We start from the raw sequence: 25,052 nt of genomic DNA on the forward strand, positions 1-25,052 counted from the left end.
GAGTTGGACACAACTGAGGGACTTCAGTTCACTTTACTTCACTTCAGATAATTGTCAACTTGTTTTTTAGTCCTTGTAGTACATAATTTAATTTGTTCAGTTGTTTAACAAATCTTTATTAAATATTTTCAAACTTCTAAGCACAGGAAATACAAAAATAATTAAGACAAGTTTTGTACCTTCAAGTAACACACCCTTTCATGAAGCAGTGTTTGAGGCAAACGCAGAAATTGATAATTACAATGCAATATGGTAATTTTAATATAGCAGGGTTCTATGTGCATCAGGGGAAGCTCTGGAGGAGGAAGGATAAATTGGAATTAGGTGAAAGGAAAGGAAAGAAGGGATACGGAGAAAACAATATGCACCAAATGCTGTTGAAATGGGCTTGCAAGGTCGTAGATAAAGGAAGGTCTGACTACAAGAGTCTTGTAGTCCCATTGAATCACACTTGTGTAACAATTCAGTATTAATTTTAACCCCTCTCTAGGCCACAGTCTCCTTATCTCTACCTCATGGGGCTGCAGTCAGAATAGAGAAGTGGGAGTAGGGGTAGCACTTGGCCTAGAGTTAAACAGTAAGTTGTCTGTCTTCTGCTACTTAATTACAAACTACGTAGAGTTCATTCTATTGACTGAATGAGAATAATTGTGATTCTGTGCAAACATCTCTTCAGATCCCACCTTCCTTCTCTATAACATGACCTACGGGGTGGAGCCAGATGTTCTCAAAGATTTGCCATAGCTGAAATCTAGGATGGATTTGATTTCTGGGAAAGGACATTCTAACATATAGCATTGTCCACACAGATCACTTATCATCAGTGTTCCTTTGTTGTTTTTCAGAAAGACTTTCCACCACTGGAACACCTAGGTAAGGTTTCTGCTTCTGGTGCTGTGAGCCTTTTCATGTTATTTATGTTTCCAGGATAGAACAGGAAACTATGTGCATTTAAAAGTATTTTACTGGATTTCCTATTAAATTTTCAAATGCTTGGTGGGGAGGGATAAATTAGAACTGGATTGACACACACACATTACAATGTATATCAATAAGATAGATAACTAATAAGGACCTACTGTATAGCACAGGGAACTCTACTCAATATTCGGTAATGGCCTACATGGAAAAAGAAGCTAAAAAAGGGTGTGCTTCTGCTGCTGCTAAGTCACTTCAGACTCTGTGTGACCCCATAGACGGCAGCCCACCAGGCTCCCCCATCCCTGGGATTCTCCAGGCAAGAACCCTGGAGTGGGTTGCCATTTCCTTCTTCAATGCATGAAAGTTAAAAGTGAAAGTGAAGTCGCTCAGTCGTGTCTGACTCTTAGCGACCCCAGGGACTGCAGCCCACCAGGCCCCTCTGTCCATGGGATTTTCCAGGCAAGAGTACTGGAGTGGGTTGCCATTGCCTTCTCCAAAAAAAAAAAAAAAGGGTATATATATATATATATATATATATAATATATATTATATATTTTATATATATATATTTTATATATATGTATATATTTTATATATATATATATAAAATAACAGATTCACTTTGCTGTACACCTGAAACTAACACAACACTGTAGATAATACCCCAATAAATTTTTTTTTTTTTAGTTTCAAATTCTCATGACATAAATGTGGTACTGCAGATGGTGACTGCAGCCATGAAATTAAAAGACGCTTACTCCTTGGAAGGAAAGTTATGACCAACCTAGATAGCATATTAAAAAGCAGAGGCATTACTTTGCCAACAAATGTCCGTCTAGTCAAGGCTATGGTTTTTCCTGTAGTCATGTATGAATGCGAGAGTTGGACTATAAAGAAAGCTGAGCACCGAAGAATTGATGATTTTGAACTGTGGTGTTGGAGAAGACTCTTGAGAGTCCCTTAGACTGCAAGGAGATCCAACCAGTCCATCCTAAAGGAGATCAGTCCTGGGTGTTCATTGGAAGAGCTGATGTTGAAGCTGAAACTCCAGTACTTTGGCCACCTGATGCAAAGAGGTGACTCATTTGAAATGACCCTGATGCTGGGAAAGATTGAGGGCAGGAGGAGAAGGGGACGACAGAGAAGGAGATGGTTGGATGGTATCACCGACTCAATGAACATGAGTTTGGGTAAACTCCAGGAGTTGGTGATGGACAGGGAAGCCTGGTGTGCTGCAGTCCATGAGGTTGAAAGGAGTCAGACATGACTGAGCAACTGAACTGAACTGAACTGAAATGTGGTTAGGAAGACTCCTTTCAATCATAGTTATGAATGAGCACACTGATGCTTGGACTGTAAAGAAGACTAAGTGCCTAAGAATTGAAGCTTTTGAACTGTGGTATTGGAGAAGACTCTTGAGAGTCCCTTGGACTACAAGGAGATCAAACCAGTCAATCCTAAAGGAAATCAACCCTAAGTATCCATTGGGAGGACTGGTGCTGAAGCTGAAGCTGAAGCTGAAGCTCCAATACTTTGGCTACCTGATGTGAAAAGCTGACTCATTAGAAAATACCTGAGGCTGGGAAAGACTGAAGGCAGGAGGAGAAGGGAATGACAGAGGATGAAATGGTTGGACGGCATCACCGACTCAATATACATGAGTTTGAGCAAATTCCAGTAGATGGTGAAGGGCGGGGAAGCCTGGCAGGCTGCAGTCCATGGGGTTGCAAAGAGTCAGACATGACTGAGCGAATGAACAACAAAATACTTACTTATACGTGGAATTAATGTTATTTACTATCTATCCATCTTAATTTATCTTCTTCCTTAAGTGTGCTCCAGCAGAGAACTGACCACTTAATGACACCATCTTTCTTAAGGCTTTATTTATTTATTCCCTTATCATTCATTTTCCCACTCATATACTTATTCAGGAGACTATGATTGAATGCTGGCAGTGCTCAACTCACAATGTTAACTTTGGAACAAAATGAAACTGGAAAAAAAATACTTTTTCTGCAGAGCTTTCATAGTATTTTACAGGAAAGATAGATCATTATAATTTGAGGTATAAAACTGAAAGAGACCTTAAAAAAAACAAAGACCAATTTCTGAGAGAATGTAGAAGCCTCTGTTAATTGATGCTTAAGCATTTCAACTTTTGAAAATAATTTTAAAAATAGGTAAATACAAGTGTTTATTCTATCAAAGGGATCTTGAACTGTGTAGTCTTTGCCCTCTGACCTTGCCTCAGCTGGTCTTCTCTGTAATGTTGCCCTGGCTATATCTTGCACCATACTTCTGACATTTTCTCAAAAGAGCCATGCAGATTTCTTAGAGTAAGCAGCCATGATATTTTACATAACCTTGCTGGGCTCTTCCTGCATATTGATTTTCCTGAAATTCGATATAATCCACAAATACATTTCTCTTTTTTTCTTTCATCCCCTTGTCATAGTTACAGTCCCAGGGAGTTTAAGGAACCTTCCAGAACCTCCAACACAAATCCCCAAGAGCCACTGGACCCAGTGGAACCGCAGCCAGTGTACAACAATGGTAATGATTTCCTAAGGGACAGAGAGCTCTAGGAATGAATCAGGGAGGGAACAGAGATTGAGCAATAGTCCATGGTTCAGTTGTATTCAATTTTAAAATGACTTTTCTGGCCCTATGTCAGGGATAGTAGGTGGTTATAAACTTGGTGACCAGAAGAAGAGTCTGTAGTGTGAGGTCTTGACTACAGCCGACTGTAATCTGTTCTTTCACAGTGAATCCTGGAGATAGCGACCTGGTTTATTCTGAGATCTGGAGCACCCAACATACAAATGAAAATTCAGGTAAGACAAATTTGAAATAAGTAGAGGTAAGGTGGCAGTGTTTTATCAGATCCAGCAAGGGAGTTTTGATCAAAGAGTCATCTCAAATATGAATCCAACATGAAAGGCATTAACGATTCTTCTTATATTACAAATCCTGTAATCATATCTATTCCTTCTTACTTGTGTACACTGCCACCATTACCCCCAAAATTCATTAAGGACAGATACTGTATTTCTTTGCTAATATGTCAATAGCATCTGGTGTTATGCTTAGAAAACTATAGGCCCCCTCAAATAGTTGTTTTTTTTAGTAAATGAATGAACATAATTACTAAATTAAGCCCTTTATTATCTAATGAGTAAAGAATTGTAATTCTTTTAACTGGTCTCTTTATTTCCAATATTGTTCTCCTTCCAACCTTGGGTTTGATCCCTGACTTCCTGGATTGGGAAGATTCCCTGGAGAAGGGAAAGGCTGCCCGCTACAGTATTCTGGCCTGGAGAATTTCATGGAATGTATAGTCCATGGGCTTGCAAAGAGTCAGACATGACTGAATGACTTTAACTTTCCAACCTTCTAACAATCTGTTTCCAGCATGATCCCTCTGAGATGCACAACTGATCACATCATTGTCTAGATTAACTGTCCTCAATGATTCTTCATTTTAAAGCACGATCTTTGCCTCCCTCCATGCTTTTGTCCTTCCTCTAAGCTCTGCCTTATGTCCTTGCTTTAGCCATGTTAAACTCTCAGCATTTCCTTGATCAAACTGAGCTATTTTGTGCTTCTTATCTGTCTTGTAATGTTCTTGCCTCTAGTTGGCCTATAACCCTTAGTCACATTTCTAGGCATAATTCAATTATCACTACCAAACTCACAATGATTCCCACCAGTCCTCTCTATCTCCAAACCTGAGAGGAACTGATTACTCTTTGGGGCAGCAGCATAGTTTAATATGCATTTTTATCTTGGTGTTTATAATACTTGTTGAATTTGTCTTCATCTCTATTTTTCTCCTTAATGGTAAGATTCCTGATCATATGCACTGAGTTGGTGTCATTTTTGCCTCCTTATAGATTATTTACTGAGTACTTACTGGGTGGTTAAGTAAATAAAAGAAATCCAAATAGTCTCTTGGAAGGATAGGAGAAATGCACACACTGAATTTTCTAGTGTTAACGTTGCAAATCTTTGGCTTACTGGAAATTTTCTTTGTGATCTTAGAGTCCCAAGCTGCCATTGGAGAAGCCTCCTCCAATTTCTCTGTGCAAAGTGAAATGAATCATATTTACTTCCTTCTCCCAAATGACCAATATAGACATTGTTGTTGTTGCTTAGTTGCTAAGTTGTGTCCAACTCTTTGCAACCCCATGGACTGAGGCAGACAAGATTTCCCTGCCCTTCACTATCTCCCTGAGTTTGCTCAAACTCATGTCCATTGAGTTGGTGATGCCATCCAACCATCTCATCCTCAGTTGCCCCCTTCTCCTCCTGTCCTCAATTCTTCCCAGCACTGGGGTCTTTTCCAATGAGTCAGCTCTTCTCATCAGGAGGCCAAAGTTTTGCAGCTTCATCTTCAGCATCAGTCCTTCCAATGAATATTCAGGACTGATTACCTTTAGGATTGACTGATTTGATCTCCTTGCTGTCTAAGGACTATCAAGAGTCTTTTCCAATACCACAGTTTGAAAGCATCTATTCTTCAGTGTCCAGAGAAGAATTGCTTTATGGTCCAACTTTCACATCTATACATGACTACTGAAAAAAACCATAGCTTTGACTAAATGGACCTTTGTTGGCAAAGTGAAGTCTTTGCTTTTTAATATACTTATCTAGGTTCATCACAGATTTTCTTCCAGGGAGCAAGCATCTTTTAATTTCATAGCTGCAGTCACCATCCCCAGTGATTTTGGAGCCCAAGAAAATGAAATCTGTGCCTGCTTCCACTTTTCCTCTTTCTATTTGCCATGAAGTGATGGGACCAGATGCCATGATCTTCAATTTTTCAATGTTGAGTTTTAAGCCAGCTTTTTCACTTTCCTCTTTCACCTTCATTAAGAGGCTTTTAGTTCCTCTTCACTTTCTGCCACTAAATGGTATCACCTGCATGTCTGAGGTTGTTGGTATTTCTCCCAGCAATCTTGATTCCATTTTGTGAGTTATCCAGCCCAGCATTTTGTATGATGTACTCTGCATGTAAGTTAAATAAGCAGACTGACAATATACAAACTTCATGTATTCCTTTTCCAATTTTGAACCAGTCCACTGTTCCATGTATAGTTCTAACTGTTGCTTCTTGTCCTGCATACAGGTCTCTCAGCAGGCAGGTAATGTGGTCTGGTATTCCCGTCTCTTTAAGCATATTCCACAGTTTATTGTGATCCACACAGTCAAAGGCTTTAGCATAGTCTATGAAACAGAAGTAGATGTTTTGTTGGAATTACATTGCTTTTTCTATGATCCAGCGTATGTTGGCAATTTGATGTCTGGTTCCTCTGCCTTTTCTAAATCCAGCTTGTACATCTGGAAGTTCTTGGTTCACTTACTGCTGAAGTCTGGATTGAAGGATTTTGAGCAAATCTTGCTAGCATGTGAAATGAGTGCAATTATATAGTAATTTGAACATTCTTTGGCATTGCCTTTCTTTGACATTGGAACAAAAACTCACCTTTTCCAGGCCTGTGGCCACTACTAAGTTTTCCAAATTTGCTGGTATATTGAGTGCAGTGCTTTAACAGCATCATCTTTTAGGATTTGAAATAGCTCAACTGGAATTACATCACCTGCACTAGGCTTGTTTGTAGCAATTTTTCCTAAGGCTCACTTGACTTTGCACTCCAGAATGTCTGGCTCTAGGTGAGTGATCATACCATCTTGGTTATCTGGGGGCATTAAGAGCTTTTTCCTACAGTTCTGTGTATTCTGTGTAGTGCCTCCTCTTCTTAATCTCTTCTGCTTCTGTTAAATCCTTGCCATTTTTGTCCTTTATTGCACCTGTCTTGGCATGAAATGTTCCCTTGGTATCTCCAATTTTCTTAAAGAGATTGCTAGTCTTCCCCATTCTCTTGTTTCCCTCTATTTCTTTACATTGTTCACTTTAGATGGCTTTCTTATCTCTCCTTGCTATTCTCTGAAACTCTGCATTCAGTTGAGTATATCTGTCCCTTTCTCCTTTGCTTTTATTTCTCTTTTTTTCTTAACTATTTGTAAGGCCTCCTCGGACAACCACCTTGCCGCTTGCATTTCTTTTTCTTGGGTATGGTTTTCATTACTGTCTCCTGTACAGTGTTATGAACCTCCATCCATAGTTTTTCAGGCAGTCTGTCTACCAGATCTAGTCCCTTGAATCTATTCATCACCTTCATTGTGTAATCACAGGGATTTGATTTAGGTCATACATGAATGGCCTAGTGGTTATCCCTGCTGCTGCTGCTGCTAAGTCATGTCAGTAGTGTCTGACTCTGTGCAACCCCATAGATGGCAGCCCACCAGGCTCCCCTGTCCCTTGGATTCTCCAGGCAAGAACACTGGAGTGGGTTGCCATTTCCTTCTCCAATGCATGAAAGTGAAAAGTGAAGGTGAAGTTGCTTAGTTGTGTACGAACCTCAGCGACCCCATGAACTGCAGCCTTCCAGGCTCCTCCGTCCATAGGATTTTCCAGGCAAGAGTACTGGAGAGGGGTGTCATTGCCTTCTCCGAGTGGTTTTCCCTGCTTTCTTCAATTTGAGCCTGAATTTTGCAATAAGCAGCTGATGATATGAGCCACAGTCAGCTCCAGGTTTTATTTTTGAAGACTGTATAGTGCATCTCCATCTTCAGCTGCAAAGAATATAATCAATTTGATTTCCATAATAACCATCTGGTGATGTCCATGTATAGAGTCATCTCTTGTGTTGTTGGAAGCCATAGAGGTGCTGAATAGAGGTGGGGAGGTGGAAATAGCAGGGCTTCTCTGCTGTAGTTGTGATGAGCAGTGGAGAAAGAAAGATATTGTCAGGAAAGTCATTCTGGACATTTTAAGGGCAAAGGAAGGGCTTTATTGTGTGTGTGTGTTAGGATAGGATACTTGGTATGTGAGGGCTTGAAAGAATTCATCAGAGGAGACAGTTAGGAAATAAGTCGGCAGAGGAAAAATTGGTTTAGAATGTGTTGTGAGTATATTGTAAGTTACAATATATTACCCACAGTTTAATAGTTTTCTTTCCTCTTCCAATTCAACAGCAAATTCACCAAGGAAACATTGGGAAGATAAGGTGAGTCACATTTCCTGGCTTGCTTCCCCCTCTACTCTTCCTTACTTATATTTTGGTACTAACTGTTTGTGCTTTTTCCCTTTCCACTAGGAACCCACAGTCATCTATTCAGATTTGAAGAAGGCATATCCGGATGACTCCACAGAGCAAGCCAGCATTGTAGATAGTGACCTTGAAGATGCTGTAGAAAACTATGAGAATGTTCCATGCGTATTATCAGCCTTAGACCGCTAACTCTGCACCCACAGTGGCTCACAGAGACCCTGTGAAGCAGTCTGTCACTCTCTCAGTTATCTCCATCCATACTTCTTTCTCTACAGTGCTCAGCATCCCAAAAGACTGGACAATGGGGGATGTGAGACTGTGTGAAAGTTCTGCCAACTTCCTCTGTGCCCAAGTCTGTGTGTTCTCTAGGAACACAGTGAGCAGCATTTGAGTAAATTCTGCAATCTTTTCACAGTAGGGATACTTGTGAAGGCAAGGCAGGTAGGCCTTCAGGTCCTGGGCCTGTTAAAGAAGAGGGAAAAGCAGTCTAGCCAGGATCACAAGGATGCAATCATCTAAAGTTTATCTGAGAGGGATCAAAATCTTCTAGGGTACTGTCTCTACATAAACAGTTTGCTTGTTCTAAACATCTTGTTTCCCTTTCCAATTTTGTTGTTAGTGTCATTGATGATGTTCTGGTGCACATGCTTTGTTCCAGCTACCCACACTGCAAATGACCAAAAAGCTTCATTCTGTCCACTGATATACTATTTCTTCATGAAATATACATCAGTGTTAAGATTTTCAAAAACAACCCATTCTGTTTAATGGGCTGCTGCTGATGCTGCTAAGTCACTTCAGTCCTGTCCAACTCTGTGCGACCCCATAGACAGCAGCCCACCAGGCTCCTCTGTCCCTGGGGTTCTCCAGGCAAGAATACTGGAGTGGGTTGCCATTTCCTTCTCCAGTTTAATGGGCAAGAACTTCCAAACTGTCTGACTAAACAGTATTATGGACCAATTGTATTCTCTCAAAGTTCAGTGTGACCATTCTTGGAGATAGGACCTTTTAGGAGGTAATTACAGTTAAATGAGATTTTAAGGGTGGCCCCTAACTGAAGTGGACAGGTGTCTTTGCAAGAAGAAGAGGAGACAACAGAGCCCTCTCTGTCTTTCTTCATGCACAGAGGAAAGGCCATGTGGAGACAAACAAGAAGGCAGGCATCTATAAAGCCAGAGGTGGCAGGAAGACAGATTTCAGCAGAAGCCAAGTTTGCCAGCTCCTTGATCTTGGGCTTCTATGGGCAACTATGATCAAATAAATTTTTGATGTTTAAGCCACCAAGTCTGTGGTATTTTGTTGTGACAGCCAGAGCAGACTAGCACAGATTTATACATAGATAGATGATAAATGATTGAGGATGATAATCATGATAGATAGATAGATAATAGTTAGTTAGATACATAGATAAGATAGTTGCTGGTGTGTGACAGTGTTTGTACATCCCAGCCCACACAGAATTTGTAGTCTTCAAGATACTTCCTCTCTCATAAGACCAAATATTCCTCCTACCAGTAGCAGCTCAATTTTACTGTTTAATTATTCAACATCCACTATTTGATGTCTACAGAAGCATCAACATCAGTCTTGGAAAGTCATTAGAGCCAGTGATTCACATGACTCAGATGAACTGAGCTGGCAGTGTATGTAGACATGGAAGGTGATTAGCGGGCTCAAAGGAGGACAGCCTTTGCATTGCTCAGTGACTCCTAATCAGTTCCTCAATTGACTGACAGGCTTTGGCTGTCTACCAGTGAAGAATAAAACATCTTTTTAAGTATGTCAAAAAAAATGACAGAAGCACTTTTATTCATGAGTTCTGCTGAGGCAGAAAAGGAATAAATCAAATTGTTAGCCTCTATTACCTAGTGTTATACTGAATTTTTTTTATCTCTGAAAACAAAAAATCAGAACTTAAGAAAAGAAGCTAGAAGGTCATTGAGGACTGATGTACCTCAACTGATACAATTTATGGGCATTGTTGATTTTACACCAGCCATTGTTGATAACTGTAAATAAATAATGCAACTGCACTTTGTAAACTTGAAACCAAGTTTACAAGCATAAAAGTATTGTGTGTTTCAAATTTTATATTTATCCACCCCACCACCCCCCCTGCCCTGTGTCAGAAGCTTAGACATCAGAAAGTATAAGATATATCAAAATACAATCTGACTTGAGGATTTATCCTCAACTAATGAATTCAACTAGCAGGATCATTGGGCTTCCCTTGTGACTCAGCTGGTAAACAATCCACCTGCAATTTGGGAGACCTGGTTTCGATCCCTGGGTTGGAAAGAGCCCCTGGAGAAGGGGATCTTTGCATTCATCCAGGATGCAAAGTGAAGCGGGCCTTAGGAAGTATCACTATGAACAAAGGTAGTGGAGGTGATGGAATTCCAGCTGAGCTATTTCAAATCCTAAAAGACGATGCTGCTAAAGTGCTGCACTCAATATGCCAGCAAATTTGGAAAATTCAGCAGTGGCCACAGGACTGGAAAAAGATCAGTTTTCATTCCAGTCTCAAAGAAAGGCAATGCCAAAGAGTGATCAAACTACCACACAATTGCACTCATCTCACACACTAGTAAAGTAAAGCTCAAAATTCTCCAAGCTGGGTTTCAGCAGTACATGAGCTGTGAACTTCCAGATATTCAAGCTGGATTTAGACAAGGCAGAGGAGCCAGAGATCAAATTGCCAACATCAGCTGGTGCATTAAAAAAGCAAGAGAGTTCCAGAAAAACATCTATTTCTGCTTTATTAACTATGCCAAAGCCTTTGACCATGTGGATCACAACAAGCTGAGGAAAATTCTTAAAGAGATGGGAATACCAGACCACCTGACCTGCCTCCTGAGAAATCTGTACGAAGGTCAAGAAGCAACAGTTAGAACTGGACATGGAACAACAGACTAGTTCCAAATTGGGAAAGGTGTATGTCAAGGCTGTATATTGTCACCCTGTTTAATTAACACATGCAGAGTACATCATGTGAAATGCCAGGCTGGATGAAGCACAAGCTAGAATCAAGATTGCTGGGAGAAATATCAATAACCTAAGATATGCAGATGACTCCACCTTTATGGCAGAAAGTGAAGAGGAACTAAAGAGCCTCTTGATGAAAGTGAAAGAGTAGAATAAAAACCTGGCTTAAAGCTCAACGTTCAGAAAACTAAGATCATGGCATCCAGTTCTATCACTTAAAGGCAAATAGATGAAAAAGGGAAACAATGGGAACAGTGAGACTTCATTTGGGGCTCCAAAATCACTGCAGATGGTGACTGTAGCCATGAAATTAGAAGACATTTGTTCCTTGGAAGAAAAGCTATGACCAGCTAGACAGCATGTTAAAAAGCAGAGACATTACTTTGCTGACAAAAGTCTGTCTAGTCAAAGCTATGGTTTTTCCAGTAGTCATGTATGGATGTGAGAGTTGGACTGTAAGGAAAGCTGAGCACTGAAGAATTGATGTTTTGACCTGTGGTGTTGGAGAAGACTCTTAAGAGTCCCTTGGATGGCAAGGTGATCCAACAAGTCCATTCTAAAGGAAATCAGTTCTGAATACTCATTGGAAGGACTGATGCTGAAACTCCAATACTTGGGCCACCTGATGTGAAGAACTGACTCATTTGAAAAGACCCTGATGCTGGGAAAGATTGAGAGAGAGAGGAGAAGGGGACAACAGAGGATAAGATGGTTGGATGGCATCACCGACTTGATGGACATGAGTCTGAGTAAGCTCCAGGAGTAGGTGATGGATAGGGAAGCCTGGCATGCTGTAGTCCATGGGGTCTCAAAGAGTTGGACACAGCTGAGCAACTAAACTGACTGACTTCAAGGTAATTTGCTGAGAGAAAAAATGATCACCTTCTTAAAGAGGAAATAAATATTTTTATTATGAAAGAGGGACTTAACATGTCTTGTTCTGTGTTAATAGGTACAATATGCAATCCATAATAATGTATGTCTGGCCTTTAGCGAGAGCAGGGAATCCAGGTCTGTGTCTGAGCCTAAATTTTGCTCCAAGTGTCTCCCCACTCTGAGTTCCAGAATGAATAAAAGTATACAGGGAAAAGGAAACATGCCGCTAGATCCAGATGTAGAAGCCCATCTAAGTTAAGAGTGGTGACAAAAGCCAGGTTTTCTCTATTGACTTAATAGGGAAAAAAATTCCTGAGGGAGAAAGACATGGTTGAAGTAGCTTCCCACAGATAGTAAAGAGTCATTCTCCAGGAATGCAAGCCAGAAGTGCAAGCAGCACCAAGGACAGCAATATCTAAGATGAAGAGAATCAGGAAATGCCCACCAGAAAGAGGGACACCAGAGGGGATCTAAGCCCATAGAATAGTTCCAAGTGTATGGAAGACCTTCCTCCCCTTATACAAGTCTTCAAGTGGAAGGCAGATAGAGTATCTATAAGTAGTCAGGGAGAGTCTAAGGACTATTTGGGAGAAGATTCATGAGGAAATTTTGTTTCCAACTAGTTGGTAAAGAATCTGCCTGCAATGCAGGTGACCCAATTTCAGACCTTGGGCTGGGAAGGTCTTCTGGAGAAGGGAATGGCTATACACTTCAGTATTCTTGCCTAGAGAATCCTATGGACAGAGGGGCCTAGCGGGCTACAGTCTATGAGGTTACAAAGAGTAGGACACCACTGAGTAACTAACACTTTCACTTTTGGTCAAAAGGTAACAGTTGAGGCATTAGGATTAAAGACATTATTATAATTTCTTTCTTTACATTTATTTTATTTGTCTGTAAATAATTGAATAATTTATGCACAGTAAGTTGCACCTACTTAAAGTGTACAATTTGATGAATTTTGATAAATATACGCATTGGTGAAACCACTACCACAATCAAGATCCCAAATATCTCCTTTACCTCCAGAGTTTCCTTATTTCCTAAGCAATTATTTCCTAAGCAATAGCTCTTTCCCTCCACCTTTATGTTATATAATCACTGATATGCTTTCTGTCACTGTAGATTGCAGTGTACTCTCTAAGGTTTTTACAGATAGAATCAGAGAGCACACACTCTTTTGTGCCTGGCTTCCTTTACCAAGCAGAAAGATTTTGAGATTCATTCACATTGTTTCATGTATTCATAGTGTATATATTTTATTGCTGAGTAAATATTCCATTATCCAGATATACCACTTTTGATTATCTATTTACCTCTTAATGGACATTTGGATTGTTTCCTTTGCTATGAAAATTCATGTACAGTTCTTTGTATGGACATATGTTTCCACTGCTTCTTTGTAAACACTTTGGAGTGTAGTTGCAGGGTCACATAGATTGATGCTTAACATTTTAGGAGGGTGCAACACTCTTTTCCAAAATGGCTGTACCATTTTAAACCCCCATAAGCAGTGCTTGATAGTTACAGTTGCTTGACATCCTTGCCAATACTTGGCATTTTCCACCTTTAATTTTGGTTGCTCTAAGGAGTGTGCTTTAAGGACCTCAACAGAGACTGAGACAGAACTGTGTCTGAACATCTCGTGTGGAGGTACAGGTCAGCAGTGGACTGCCACAGAGACGGGGGCTCTCGGTGCAGCATACTTGGGTATGGCATAAGCCCTCTTGGAGGAGGTAGCCATTAACCCCACCATACAGCTGCCAGAACTTACACAGGACTGGGAAATAGACTCTTGGAGAGCACAAACAGAACCTTGTGTGCACCAGGACCCAGGAGAAAGGAGCAGCGACCCCACAAGAGACTGACCTAGACTTGTGTGACTGTCCGGGAGTCTCCAGTGGAGGCATGAGTCAGTGGTGGCCTGCTGAGGGTTGGGGCACTGAGTGTAGAAGTACATGCATGGGATCTCTTGAAGGAGGTCACCATTCATTACCTCCACCATAGTTTGGCCCCAGGTAAATAACAGGGAGGGAACACAGCTCCACCCATAAATAGAAAATTGAATTAAAGATTTACTGAGCATGGCCCCACCCATCAAAATAATACCCATTTCCCCCTCAGTCAGTCTCTCCCATCAGGAAGCTCCCATAAGCCTTTTATCCTTCTTCATCAGAGGGCAGACAGACTGAAAACCACAATCACAGAAAACTAACCAATCTAATCACATGGACCACACCTTGTCTAACTCCATGAAACTATGGGCCATGCCTTGTAGGGCCACCAAGACAGACAGGTCATGATAGAGAGTTTTGACAAAATGTGGTCCACTGGAGAAGGGAATGGCAAACCACCTCAGTATTCTTGCCTTGAAAACCCCATGTACAGTATGAAAAGGCAAAAGGATAGGACACTGAAAGAGGAACTCCCCAGGTCTGTAGGTGTCCAATATGCTACTGGAGATCAGTGGAGAAATAACTCCAGAAAGAATGAAGAGACAGTCAAAGCAAAAACAACACCCAGTTGTGGATGTGACTGGTGATGGAAGTAAAGTCCAATGCTATAAAGAACAATATTGCATAGGAGCCTGGAATGCTAGGTCCATGAATCAAAGTAAATTGGAAGTGGTCAAACAGGAGATGGCAAGAGTGAACATCAACATTTTAGGAATCAGTGAACTAAAATGGACTGGAATGGGTGAATTTAACTCAGATGACCATTATGTCTACTACTTTGGGCAAGAATCCCTTAGAAGAAATGGAGTAGCCATCATAGTCAACAGAACAGTCCAAAATGCAGTACTTGGATGCAATCTCAAAAGCAACAGAATGATCTCTGCTCATTTCCAAGGCAAACAATTCAATATCACGGTAATCCAAGTCTATGCCCCCACCAGTAATGCTGAAGAAGCTGAAGTTGAACAGTTCAATGAAGACCTACAAGACCTTATAGAACTAACACCCAAAAAAGATGTCCTCTTCATTATAGCGGACTGGAATGCAAAAGTAGGAAGTCAAGAAACACCTGGAATAACAGGCAAATTTGGCCTTGGATCAAGAATGAAGCAGGGCAAAGGCTAATAGGGTTTTGCCAAGAGAACGAACTGGTCATAGCAGATACCCTCTTCCAACAACACAAGAGAAGACTCTACACGTGGAGATCACCAGACGGTCAACACTGAAATCAGATTGATTATATTCTTTGCAGCCAAAAATGGAGAAGCTCTAAACAGTCAGCAAAAACAAGACCAGGAGCTGACTGTGGCTCAGATCATGAACTCCTAATTGCCAAATTCAGACTTAAATTGAAGAAAGTAGGGAAAACCACTAGACCATTCAGGTATCACCTAAATCAAATCCCTTACAATTATACAGTGGAAGTGAGAAATAGATTTAAGGGACTAGATCTGATAGATAGAGTGCCTGATGAATTATGGACAGAGTACGTGACATTAACAGGAAACAGGGATCAAGACCATCCCCAAGAAAAAGAAATGCAAAAAATGTAAAAAAGTCAGAGGAGGCCTTAAAAACAGCTGTGGAAAGAAGAGAAGCAAAGGAGAAAAGGAAAGATACACCCATTTGAATGCAGAGTACCAAAGAATAGAAAGGAGAGAAGAAAGCCTTCCTCAGTGGTCAGTGCAAAGAAATAGGGGAAAACAATAGAATGGGAAAGACTAGAGATCTCTTCAAGAAAATTAGGGAACATTTCATGCAAAGATGGGCACAATAAAGGACAGAAATGATATGGACCTAACAGAAGCAGAAGATATTAAGAAGAGGTGGCAAGAATACACAGAAGAACTGTACAAAAATGATCTTCATGACCCAGATAATCACGATGGTATGATCACTCACCTAGAGCCAGACATCCTGGAATGTGAAGTCAAGTGGGCCTCAGGAAGTATCACTTTGAACAAAGGTAGTGGAGGTGATGGAATTCCAGCTGAGCTATTTCAAATCCTAAAAATGATGCTGCTAAAGTGCTGCACTCCATATGCCAGCAAATTTGGAAAACTCAGCAGTGGCCATAGGACTGGAAAAGATCGGTTTTCATTCCAATACCAAAGAAAGGCAATGCTAAAGAGTGGTCAAACTACCACACAATTGCACTCATCTCACACGCTTGCAAAGTAATGCTCAAAATTCTCCAAGCCAAACTTCAACAATATGTGAACCATGGACTTCCAGATATTCAAGCTGGTTTTAGAAAAGGTAGAGGAACCAGAGATCAAATTGCCAACATCCGTTGGATCATCATAAAAGCAAGAGAGTTCCAGAAAACATCTATTTCTGCTTTATTGACTATTCCAAAGCCTTTGACTGTGTGGATCACAATAAACTGTGGAAAATTCTGAAAGAGATGGGAATACCAGACCACCTGACCTGCCTCTTGAGAAATTTGTATCCAGGTCAGGAAGCAACAGTTAGAACTAGACATGTAACAACAGACAGGTTCCAAATAGAAGAAGGAGTATGTCAAGGCTGTATATTGTCACCCTGCTTATTTAACATACATGCAGAGTAAATCATTAGAAATGCTGAGCTGGATGAAGCACAAGCTGGGATCAAGATTGCTGGGAGAAATCTCAATAACCTCAGATATGCAGATGACACCACCCTCATGGCAGAAAGGGAAGAAGAACTGAAGAGCCTCTTGATGAAAGTGAAAAAAGAGAGTGAAAAAGTTGGCTTAAAGCTCAACATTCAGAAAACTAAGATCATGGCATCTGGTCCCATTACTTCATGGCAAATAGATGGGGAAACAGTAGAAACAGTGGCAGAGTTTATTTTCTTGGGCTCCAAAGTCACTGCAGATGGTGACTGTAGCCGTGACATTTAAAGATGCTTACTTCTTAGAAGAAAAGCTATGACCAACCTAGACAGCATATTAAAAAGCAGAGACATTACTTTGTCAACTAAGATCCATCTAGTCAAGGCTGTGGATTTTCCAGTAGTAATGTATGGATGTGAGAGTTGGACTATAAAGAAAGCTGAGTGCCGAAGAATTAATGCCTTTGAACTGTGGTGTTGGAGAAAACTCTTGAGAGTCCCTTGGACTGCAAGATCCAACCAGTCCATCCTTAAGCAAATCAGTCCTGAGTCTTCATTGAAAGGACTGATGCTGAAGCTGAAACTCCAATACTTGGGCCGCCTGATGCAGAGAACTGACTCATTTGAAAAGACCCTGATGCTGGAAAGATTGAGAGTGGGAGGAGAAGGGGATGACAGAGGATGAGATGGTTGGATGGTATCATGGACTCAATGGAGATGAGTATGAGTTGGTGATGGACAGGGAGGCCTTGTGTGCTGCAGTCCATGGGGTCGCAAAAAGTTGGACACGACTGAGCGACTGAACTAAATTGAAGGAGTGTGTAGTGTGGTATAGTGTTATTTCATTGTGATTTGATTTCCCCAATAATCAGTGATATTGACTATCTTCTCAATTCCCTATTAACAGTTTTTAGATCTTTTTTGAAGTGTCTATTCATACATTTTACCTTGTCTTTTTTGGATTTTCTTATTATTGAGTTGAAAGAGTGTTTTTTTTTTTTTTTAATTTCCTGGTCTAATTTATGTGTTGCAAATGTTTTCTCCATGTCTATAGCCTGCCCTTCATTTTCTTAATGGTGCCTTTGAAAAGAAGATTTTTTTTTTGTTCGTTTTGATAAATTTCAGTTAATCAACTTTCTCATTTTATTGGCAAGCTTTGTGCTTTTATACAAGAACATATACCTTGGAATCAAAAGATTCCTTCCTATTTCTTTTTCTAGAAATTTTATAGTTTTAACTCTTACATATAAGCCTAGGAGCCATTTAGTGAAAATTTTTTTGTGTATAGTATGAGGAAAAAATGTTCATTTTCTTCCTGCGAATATCCACGTGTTCCAGGACTATTTGCTGAGTAAGCTTTCTTTTGCCTCTTTATAATTTGAGTTCTTTGTCTTCTTATTACTGAGATACTGAATTCTTTATCTGGGATATGTACACCTTTGTCAGATACATGCTTAGCAAATATTTTCTCCTGATATGTGACTTGCCTTTACAGTTTCTTAACTGTATCTTCCAAAGAGCAATCATCTTAAATTTGATGAAAATTATTTATCAGTTTTTTTCTCTTATGATTCATATTTTGTTTATCCTGTTTTAAAACAATTTGCCTAACCAGATGTTATGAAGATTTTCTTCTATATTGTTTTTTAGAACTTTAATAGTTTTGGCACTTGTGTTTAAAAATATGATGCATTTCAGGTTAACTTTTGTATGCATAATTAAGTGAAAGTTGATGTTACTTTTTTTTCCCCACACAGATATCCAATTGTTTCACCATCATTTCCTGGTGGGAAAAAACCTAACTTTTTCTCATTGGATCACCTTGTCAACTCTGTCAACAATCAATTGACCACGTAATTGTGGGTCTACTTCTGCACTACTTTGTTTCATTGTTATCATATATCTACCTATCTGAAAGAGTTTGCATGAGACTGATTATTTTTCCTTAAAAATATTTAATAGAATACATCAGAAGAAGCTGTTTGAATCTGGATTTTTCTTTGTGAAAAAACTTTTTTTTTTATATGTAAGAAATTTAAGTTCTTAATACACAAAGGACTATTCACACTTTTTTTTTCTTTTGGTGTCTATTTTGGCAACGTGTATTTTTCAAGGACTTTGCCCATTTCATTTGATTGTCATACCATTTTATATAATATTTTATTATCTTTTTACTATCTGAAGTATTTGTAGTGCTAGGCTTTCATTCCTAATATTGTTGGTGTATCTATTTTCTTTTTTCCTTGATCTGTTTAGCAGGAAGTTTCTAAATTTTGTTGATCTTTTCAAAGAATCAGATTTTCTCTTTATTGATTGACTATTTTTTCTGCCTTCTATAGTGCTGACTCACTCTTTCATTATTATTTAATCCCTCTGCTTATTTTGTGTACAGTAGTGATCTTGGAGGGAGAAGAGTGAGTGGTCCTGAAGAGGGATCTTAGTTCCCTCCCCAGGAATTGAATCTAGGTGTCATATATGGATGTGAGAGTTGGACTGTGAAGAAAGCTGAGTGCCAAAGGATTGATGCTTGAACTGTGGTGTTGGGGAAGACTCTTGAGAGTCCCTTGGACTGCAAGGAGATACAACCAGTCCATTCTGAAGGAGATCAGTCCTGGGTGTTCATTGGAAGGACTGATGCTAAAGCTGAAACTCCAATACTTTGGCCACCTCATGCAAAGAGTTGACTCATTGGAAAAGACCCTGATGCTGGGAGGGATTGGGGGCAGGAGGAGAAGGGGATGACAGAGGATGAGATGGCTGGATGGCATCACTGACTCAATGGACATGAGTTTGGGTGAACTCCGGGAGTTGGTGATGGACGGGGAGGCCTGGCGTGCTGTGATTCATGGGGTCACAAAGAGTCAGACACGACTGAGTGACTGAACTGAACTGAACTGAGTCTGGATGAAAACCACTAACCTAACCACTAGACCTCCATGGGCTACAGGCTAGAAACAAAGTGATTCTGATTCTTTGCCTGGCTTGAAAGCAAGACTGTTTCAAGGAGGTGAAAACTGTAAAAACAGGCACAAAGTTTATCATTATAGACACAGCAGAATGCATGGGAGAGCACTCAGAGAAGCACTTGATTTAAGTCAGAAGCTAGGCAGAAACACACGCTTGGAGAGGAGTGTGGGCATCCTGAATGAAGAGTGCAGTAAAGAAGTGATTTAAATCACTATATGTAGGACAGTTCTTCTGGGCCTTTGTTTACCTTTGGCCAATTATCTTGTTTCTTTCTTCACGCCTGACTAGACCTAGTGTTGATGAAACTTGGCCCCTGTTTACTGGTGCCAAACAGAAATACAGAGACCGAGTTTTGGGTGAAGTAGAAAGGGGTAGCTTTTATTGCTTTGAGAGGCAAAAGGGGCCACAGTGGGCTAATGCCCTCAAGGTTGTGGAGCCACCCTATAGTGAGGGGGAGTTAGTGCTCAAGGAGCAGGGCATGATCAGCTCATGGACCATTCTTGGATTGGTTGGCATCAAGGTGAAGTTTCAAGCATCATCAACCCTCTGGTTTCAATCAGTCTATGTTCTTGTGGTCAGCAGTTTTCATCTGAAGGGTATCTGCTTCCTGTAAAACCAACTTAAGAATGCTTGTCAGGCCTTTATCTATATTTTTCAGGGAACTGTGAGTTCACGATTCTGCTATTTGGTGGATTTATAGTCTAATTTTTACCAGTTTCCCTTTCCCTGGTCATTAACTCTTGTGTCAGCCTTTTACTTTAAAAGACAAGGACACAGCGGTTTGTACACGGTTTCAATACTGATTTTTAATTTAATTGCACTGTTATTGGAGAACATTCTAGTATTTCAATCATTTCAGACCTATTTGGACTTGTTTTATGACCCAGTAGATAGTCTATCTAGGTGAATGTACCCTGTACACTTGAAAATAATATATATTCTGCAACTTTGAAGTCTCCTATAAATATCAATTAAGTTGAGGAAGTTCAGAGTGGTATTCAAATTTTCTGCATCTTTATTGAGTTTTTGTCTAATGTTCTTTCAAGAGTTGAGAAAAGAATGCTAAAATTTCCTACTACCATTGTGGATTTACCAATTTTTCCATTTTTACCATGAATTTTTGCGTCACATATTTTGAGGCTCTCATACTAGATGTATCCATTCAGTTCAGTTCAGTCACTCAGTCGTGTCCGACTCTTTGCAACCCCATGAATAGCAGCACGCCAGGCCTCCCTGTCCATCACCAACTCCCGGGGTTCACCCAGACTCATGTCCATCGAGTTGGTGATGCCATCCAGCCATCTCATCCTCTGTTGTCCCCTTCTCCTCCTGCCCCCAATCCCTCCCAGCATCAGGGTCTTTTCCAATGAGTCAACTCTTTGCATGAGGTGGCCAAAGAATTGGAGTTTCAGCCTTTATACACATTAATAATTATGGCTTCCTGAAATTATCTCTTTTACCATTATGAAATTCTATTTTATCTCTAATAATAATCTGTCTTGAGGTCTATTTTATCCAATATTAATGTAACTGCTCCAGTTCTCTTATGCTGATTGTTTGAATAATATATGTTTTTCTATCCGTATACTTTTGATCTATTTGTATCTTTATATTCCAAGTGTGTTTCTTGTAAGCAATGTATAGTTGGGCCTTATTTTTTAAATTATTCAGATAATCTCTTTCCTTTAATTAGTGTTTAGACCACTAATATTTCATACAATTATTGTTATAGTTGGATTTATTAATTTTATTTTTGTTTCTAATTTTTCTCTACTGTTTTTTGTTCCTTTATTTCCCCCTCTCCCTCTTTTGAATTATTTGTATATTTTTAGTATCTTATTTTAGTATGTTAAATATGGTAATTTTATCATCTTTTTAGCTATATGTCTGTATTATTTTTGGAGGCTGATCTAGAGATTACAATACACATTCTTAATCTTTCCTGATCCACTTGAAATTAGTTTTCAACTTCTCCATAGAAAATGTAGAAAGTCTGAAACCATATAGATATCTTTATATCTCTGGCTCTTGAATTCTTTAGGTATATTTGTCACAGGTACTGTATTTACATACATGTAAAAAATCACATAAGTGATGGTTGTAATTTATGTTTTAAGAAGCCACACGTATTCTAAATAGGTAGAAAATTGTAATCTTCTATTTTTCTACAAATATTTGCCACTTCAGTATTATTAACTTTTCCTGAAGATCCAAGTTTCTCTCTGATATCATTTTCCTTCAGGACTTAACATATTTCAACATTTTTTTATGCTCTTCTAAAACATGAGTTTAATAGTTATATAGTATTGCACCATATAGGTATACTCTAATGACCACTCTTCCATTTTGGATATTTGACTTTTTTTTTCTACTCTTATAAAAATTTTCAAATGTAATGACTTCTGTCTGCATCTCTGATTATTTTTTCACAATAAATTCTTATTAAGAAAAAGAGTATAAAGAATATTAAAGTTCTTAATTCAATACAAATTTATATTTTATTTTTCCAGAAATGTACATGAGTTCCAACTTTGGATAGTGTATTTTTTTTTTTAACATATATGAAAGTAGAAGTTATATTTGATTGCTTACAGTTTATTTAGTCATTAACATAGTTGAATATCATTTCATGTGTTTGGGGTATTCTATTTTTTTTAAACCAATAGTGAGTTTGTGACAATATTTTTATATTTCTTTCTAGAAATTGAAATCTTCTTTTTCTAGTGAACCATGTGATTACTTTCAGGTGGGTTCTTTACCGCTAGAGCCCCCTGGGAGGCCCCATGAATTAATGATAGATAGTAATCCTTTATTATGTATGATGTAGATATTCATCGTGTGTCTTTTGCCTTATACTTTTGCCCATGGTATTTTAATATGCCAAAGTTATCTAGTAGAGTATAAAGATATATTCATTTATGAAAATGTCTCTTCTAGCCATGTGTAAAGAGACAGGACATCTGCTGAAACTTCTCTAAATTCTCTAAACATGAAACCAAAACCTGGCCTGAGGAGAAGAAATACCCATGCGTAATACAGAGGACAAGCCACTTCTTGAGTTGCATTTTTTAAGCAGAGTAGTGTCATGATGCTCAAAAATCTGAAAATTAGATTCCAGACAGAAATAATTAAAGCCAGGGATTCCTAACTGCAAACAACCTAACAGCAAGGGACAATTTCAGAATCATGGACTAAGGTTACTCTTTAAAAGAACCATACGCATGCTAAGTTGTTTCAGTCATATCCGACTCTTTATGAACCGATGGACTGTAGCCCGCCAGGTTCCTATGTCCATGGGATTCTCTAGGCAAAAATACTGGAGTGGGTTGCCATGCCTTCCTCCAGGAGATCTTCATCACTGAGGGATCAAACTCGTAGTTCTTACGTCTCCTGCATTGGCAGGTGTTTTTTTTTTTTTTTTTTTTTTTACCACTAACACCCCCTGGGAAGCCCTAAAAGAACCATAATCTTTGGGTTATTCCATCTAGAGAACAGCTTCATTTTTCCAAAAGCAAGTATGGTGGAATATATATTAAAGCATCCACTTTAGCCTGTGCTATGCACTTACAGGGGGACATACTCTTAATACGCAAACCAAAAGCAGTGACTTGTTCATGAATAAAAACACATTCATATCAAGGATTATAACTTACAATGCAATAGCCTCTCACAGATCCCTTTGGCATTTTAATTTCCTCCCTGTACTGTCCTTTTAATAGATGAAATCATATTTGCAAATTACCCTCCCTGACAATTGTAAATTCTTCTCTCTCTCCCTTGGATTAAAGGAAGTTCCCTCTTCTCTACTGATGAATAATTAATGTTTAACAACTGCTATTTCTTCAGCCCTTCAACTAGGACAGGACTGCTTTACATATGGTGTGAGGGGTAAAAAAGGAACAGAGGGAAGTAAGCACAAAAGGAAGAAGTAGTGGTTAGTAGGTTGCTGAGAAAGTTCTCAGTAGTTTGCAAATTGAAAAGATTGGAAAATGAGCAATTCTGTGCAAGTGTCTGGTTCTTTTCTTTGATAGTTCCAGGAAGAAGAAGAAGAAAAAAAAAAAATCTACAACTTCTGTTCTTGCTTTATGATTTCCAGGCAAGGTTAGCTCTCTTTGTCAGTAAACAAGAAGAGTCATAAATATCTATCCAAGATATCCAAGCCCCTTCTCTCTAATGCTACAAGAGCGTGGCTCCCATCACTTGAGGCCAAGGGAGCACTGTGGTTATACCCATCTGTACTCTAGTCTCTTGCCTGTCATTCTGTGCGACCAGGGTCTGTCTGTCTGCCCTAAAAGATAACCCTACCTGCTGAGAAATGCTAATGAGGGGGGAGTAAGAGCTCTTCAAAGGGAAGGGCAGGTTATACAGGGGGCTATTGATGGAACATTGCCATCAGTCTCCCGGGGTTTGGCAATTGAGATGGGTCTTGAAAGCAAAGAGAATCTTACAGATAAATCCATGATCATGTCCAGAATAAAGTAGTATTCTTGTGATCAACCTCTGCTTTCAATATCTAACCCTGTCATTTAGTTTCAGCTTCAGATTAAGCAGATGCCTTAAATATTTCTACCTACAATTTTTTGTCCTTCAACCCATGATCGAAAGAAAGTCCCCTAACACTAATATGGTAAAGAGAAGAGCCTTGTTCTCTACACAGGTTTCAATCTACTGAAAGTAGAAATTGCTCTTTTATTCATAAAATATTGACAGCACTCTTTTCAGATCAGGGAGCATGGACCAAGTTATGTGACCTTAAATAGAAATGGGGAATTATTATTTAAAAAAACAATTACTTTTAGAAAACAAACTGGCATCAGAAACTGGGATGCTGTGGGAACTTCGACACTAATCTGCCTCTGAAACCAGGCAGATGCCTCCACCGGTGACCTGTGTCCTTGGACAAGACACTCCACTTCCTTATTCTTCAGTTTCCTCATATTAAAATGAAATTAATTTATTTTCTCATAAGATTTTGTGATGATTAAATGAGTTAACATATTCAAAGGGCTTGGAACTATGTCTGAAATTTACTAAACATTCAAATAGCAGCTATTTTTGTTGCTATTGGTTTCAGTCTATTTGCCCACATATTTTGATTTCTATTTTGTTTCTTTCATAGAAAGTCCCGCAGTCTGAAATTATCTTATTTACATATCATTTATTTGTATAGAATCTGCCTTCTCTTATAGTATGTAAGTTTCTTTACAACCTCAAGGACAATGGGAGTCTTTCTGTGTGCCCTGTTTGCTGGTGCAGAGAACTCTCAGCTTGCTTCTTACCCAGACTTGTACTCTGAAAACTGACTGTGTCTCATCTTCAGGGCTGGTTCTATCTTCCTAGTTAAAAGCTGCACTTCCTGCCCCATGGAGGCGAGCTCCTTGAGCCTCAACTGTAAGGATAAATCAATCAGAATTCATTTGGTTTAAAGTCAGACTGACTGAGAAGATGACCATATATAATGCTTGAAGTTCTGCCCCTTGGAAGGATTCCCTTCATCATTTTCTTTCAAGAACAATCCTAATTGGGGTTGTAATGCTATAGTGGTTCACTTCCAATTAATTTCAGCATTTTGTGCAAAGTCATCATGAAACACGCACTAGTTTTTCTTCTTTAGTTAACTAGTTATAAGGAA

The 25,052-nt window shown here is 39.3% G+C and overlaps 1 protein-coding gene across 1 annotated transcript in view; it reads left to right on the forward strand.

The window, feature by feature from the left end:
• FCRL3 (Fc receptor like 3) overlaps positions 1-10,064 on the forward strand; it is a 34,193-nt gene extending 24,129 nt beyond the window's left edge. Inside the window, exons 8-12 of the mRNA XM_059884959.1 lie at positions 846-873; positions 3,380-3,477; positions 3,690-3,758; positions 7,963-7,994; positions 8,085-10,064. Coding sequence (XP_059740942.1) covers positions 846-873; positions 3,380-3,477; positions 3,690-3,758; positions 7,963-7,994; positions 8,085-8,228 — 371 coding nt within the window. The 3' untranslated portion in view covers positions 8,229-10,064. The remainder of the gene's footprint in view (positions 1-845; positions 874-3,379; positions 3,478-3,689; positions 3,759-7,962; positions 7,995-8,084) is intronic.
• The last annotated feature ends 14,988 nt before the right edge of the window (positions 10,065-25,052 follow it).

Source organism: Bos taurus, chromosome 3, assembly GCF_002263795.3.
Source record: "Bos taurus isolate L1 Dominette 01449 registration number 42190680 breed Hereford chromosome 3, ARS-UCD2.0, whole genome shotgun sequence".
Classification (NCBI taxonomy): Eukaryota; Metazoa; Chordata; class Mammalia; order Artiodactyla; family Bovidae; genus Bos; species Bos taurus.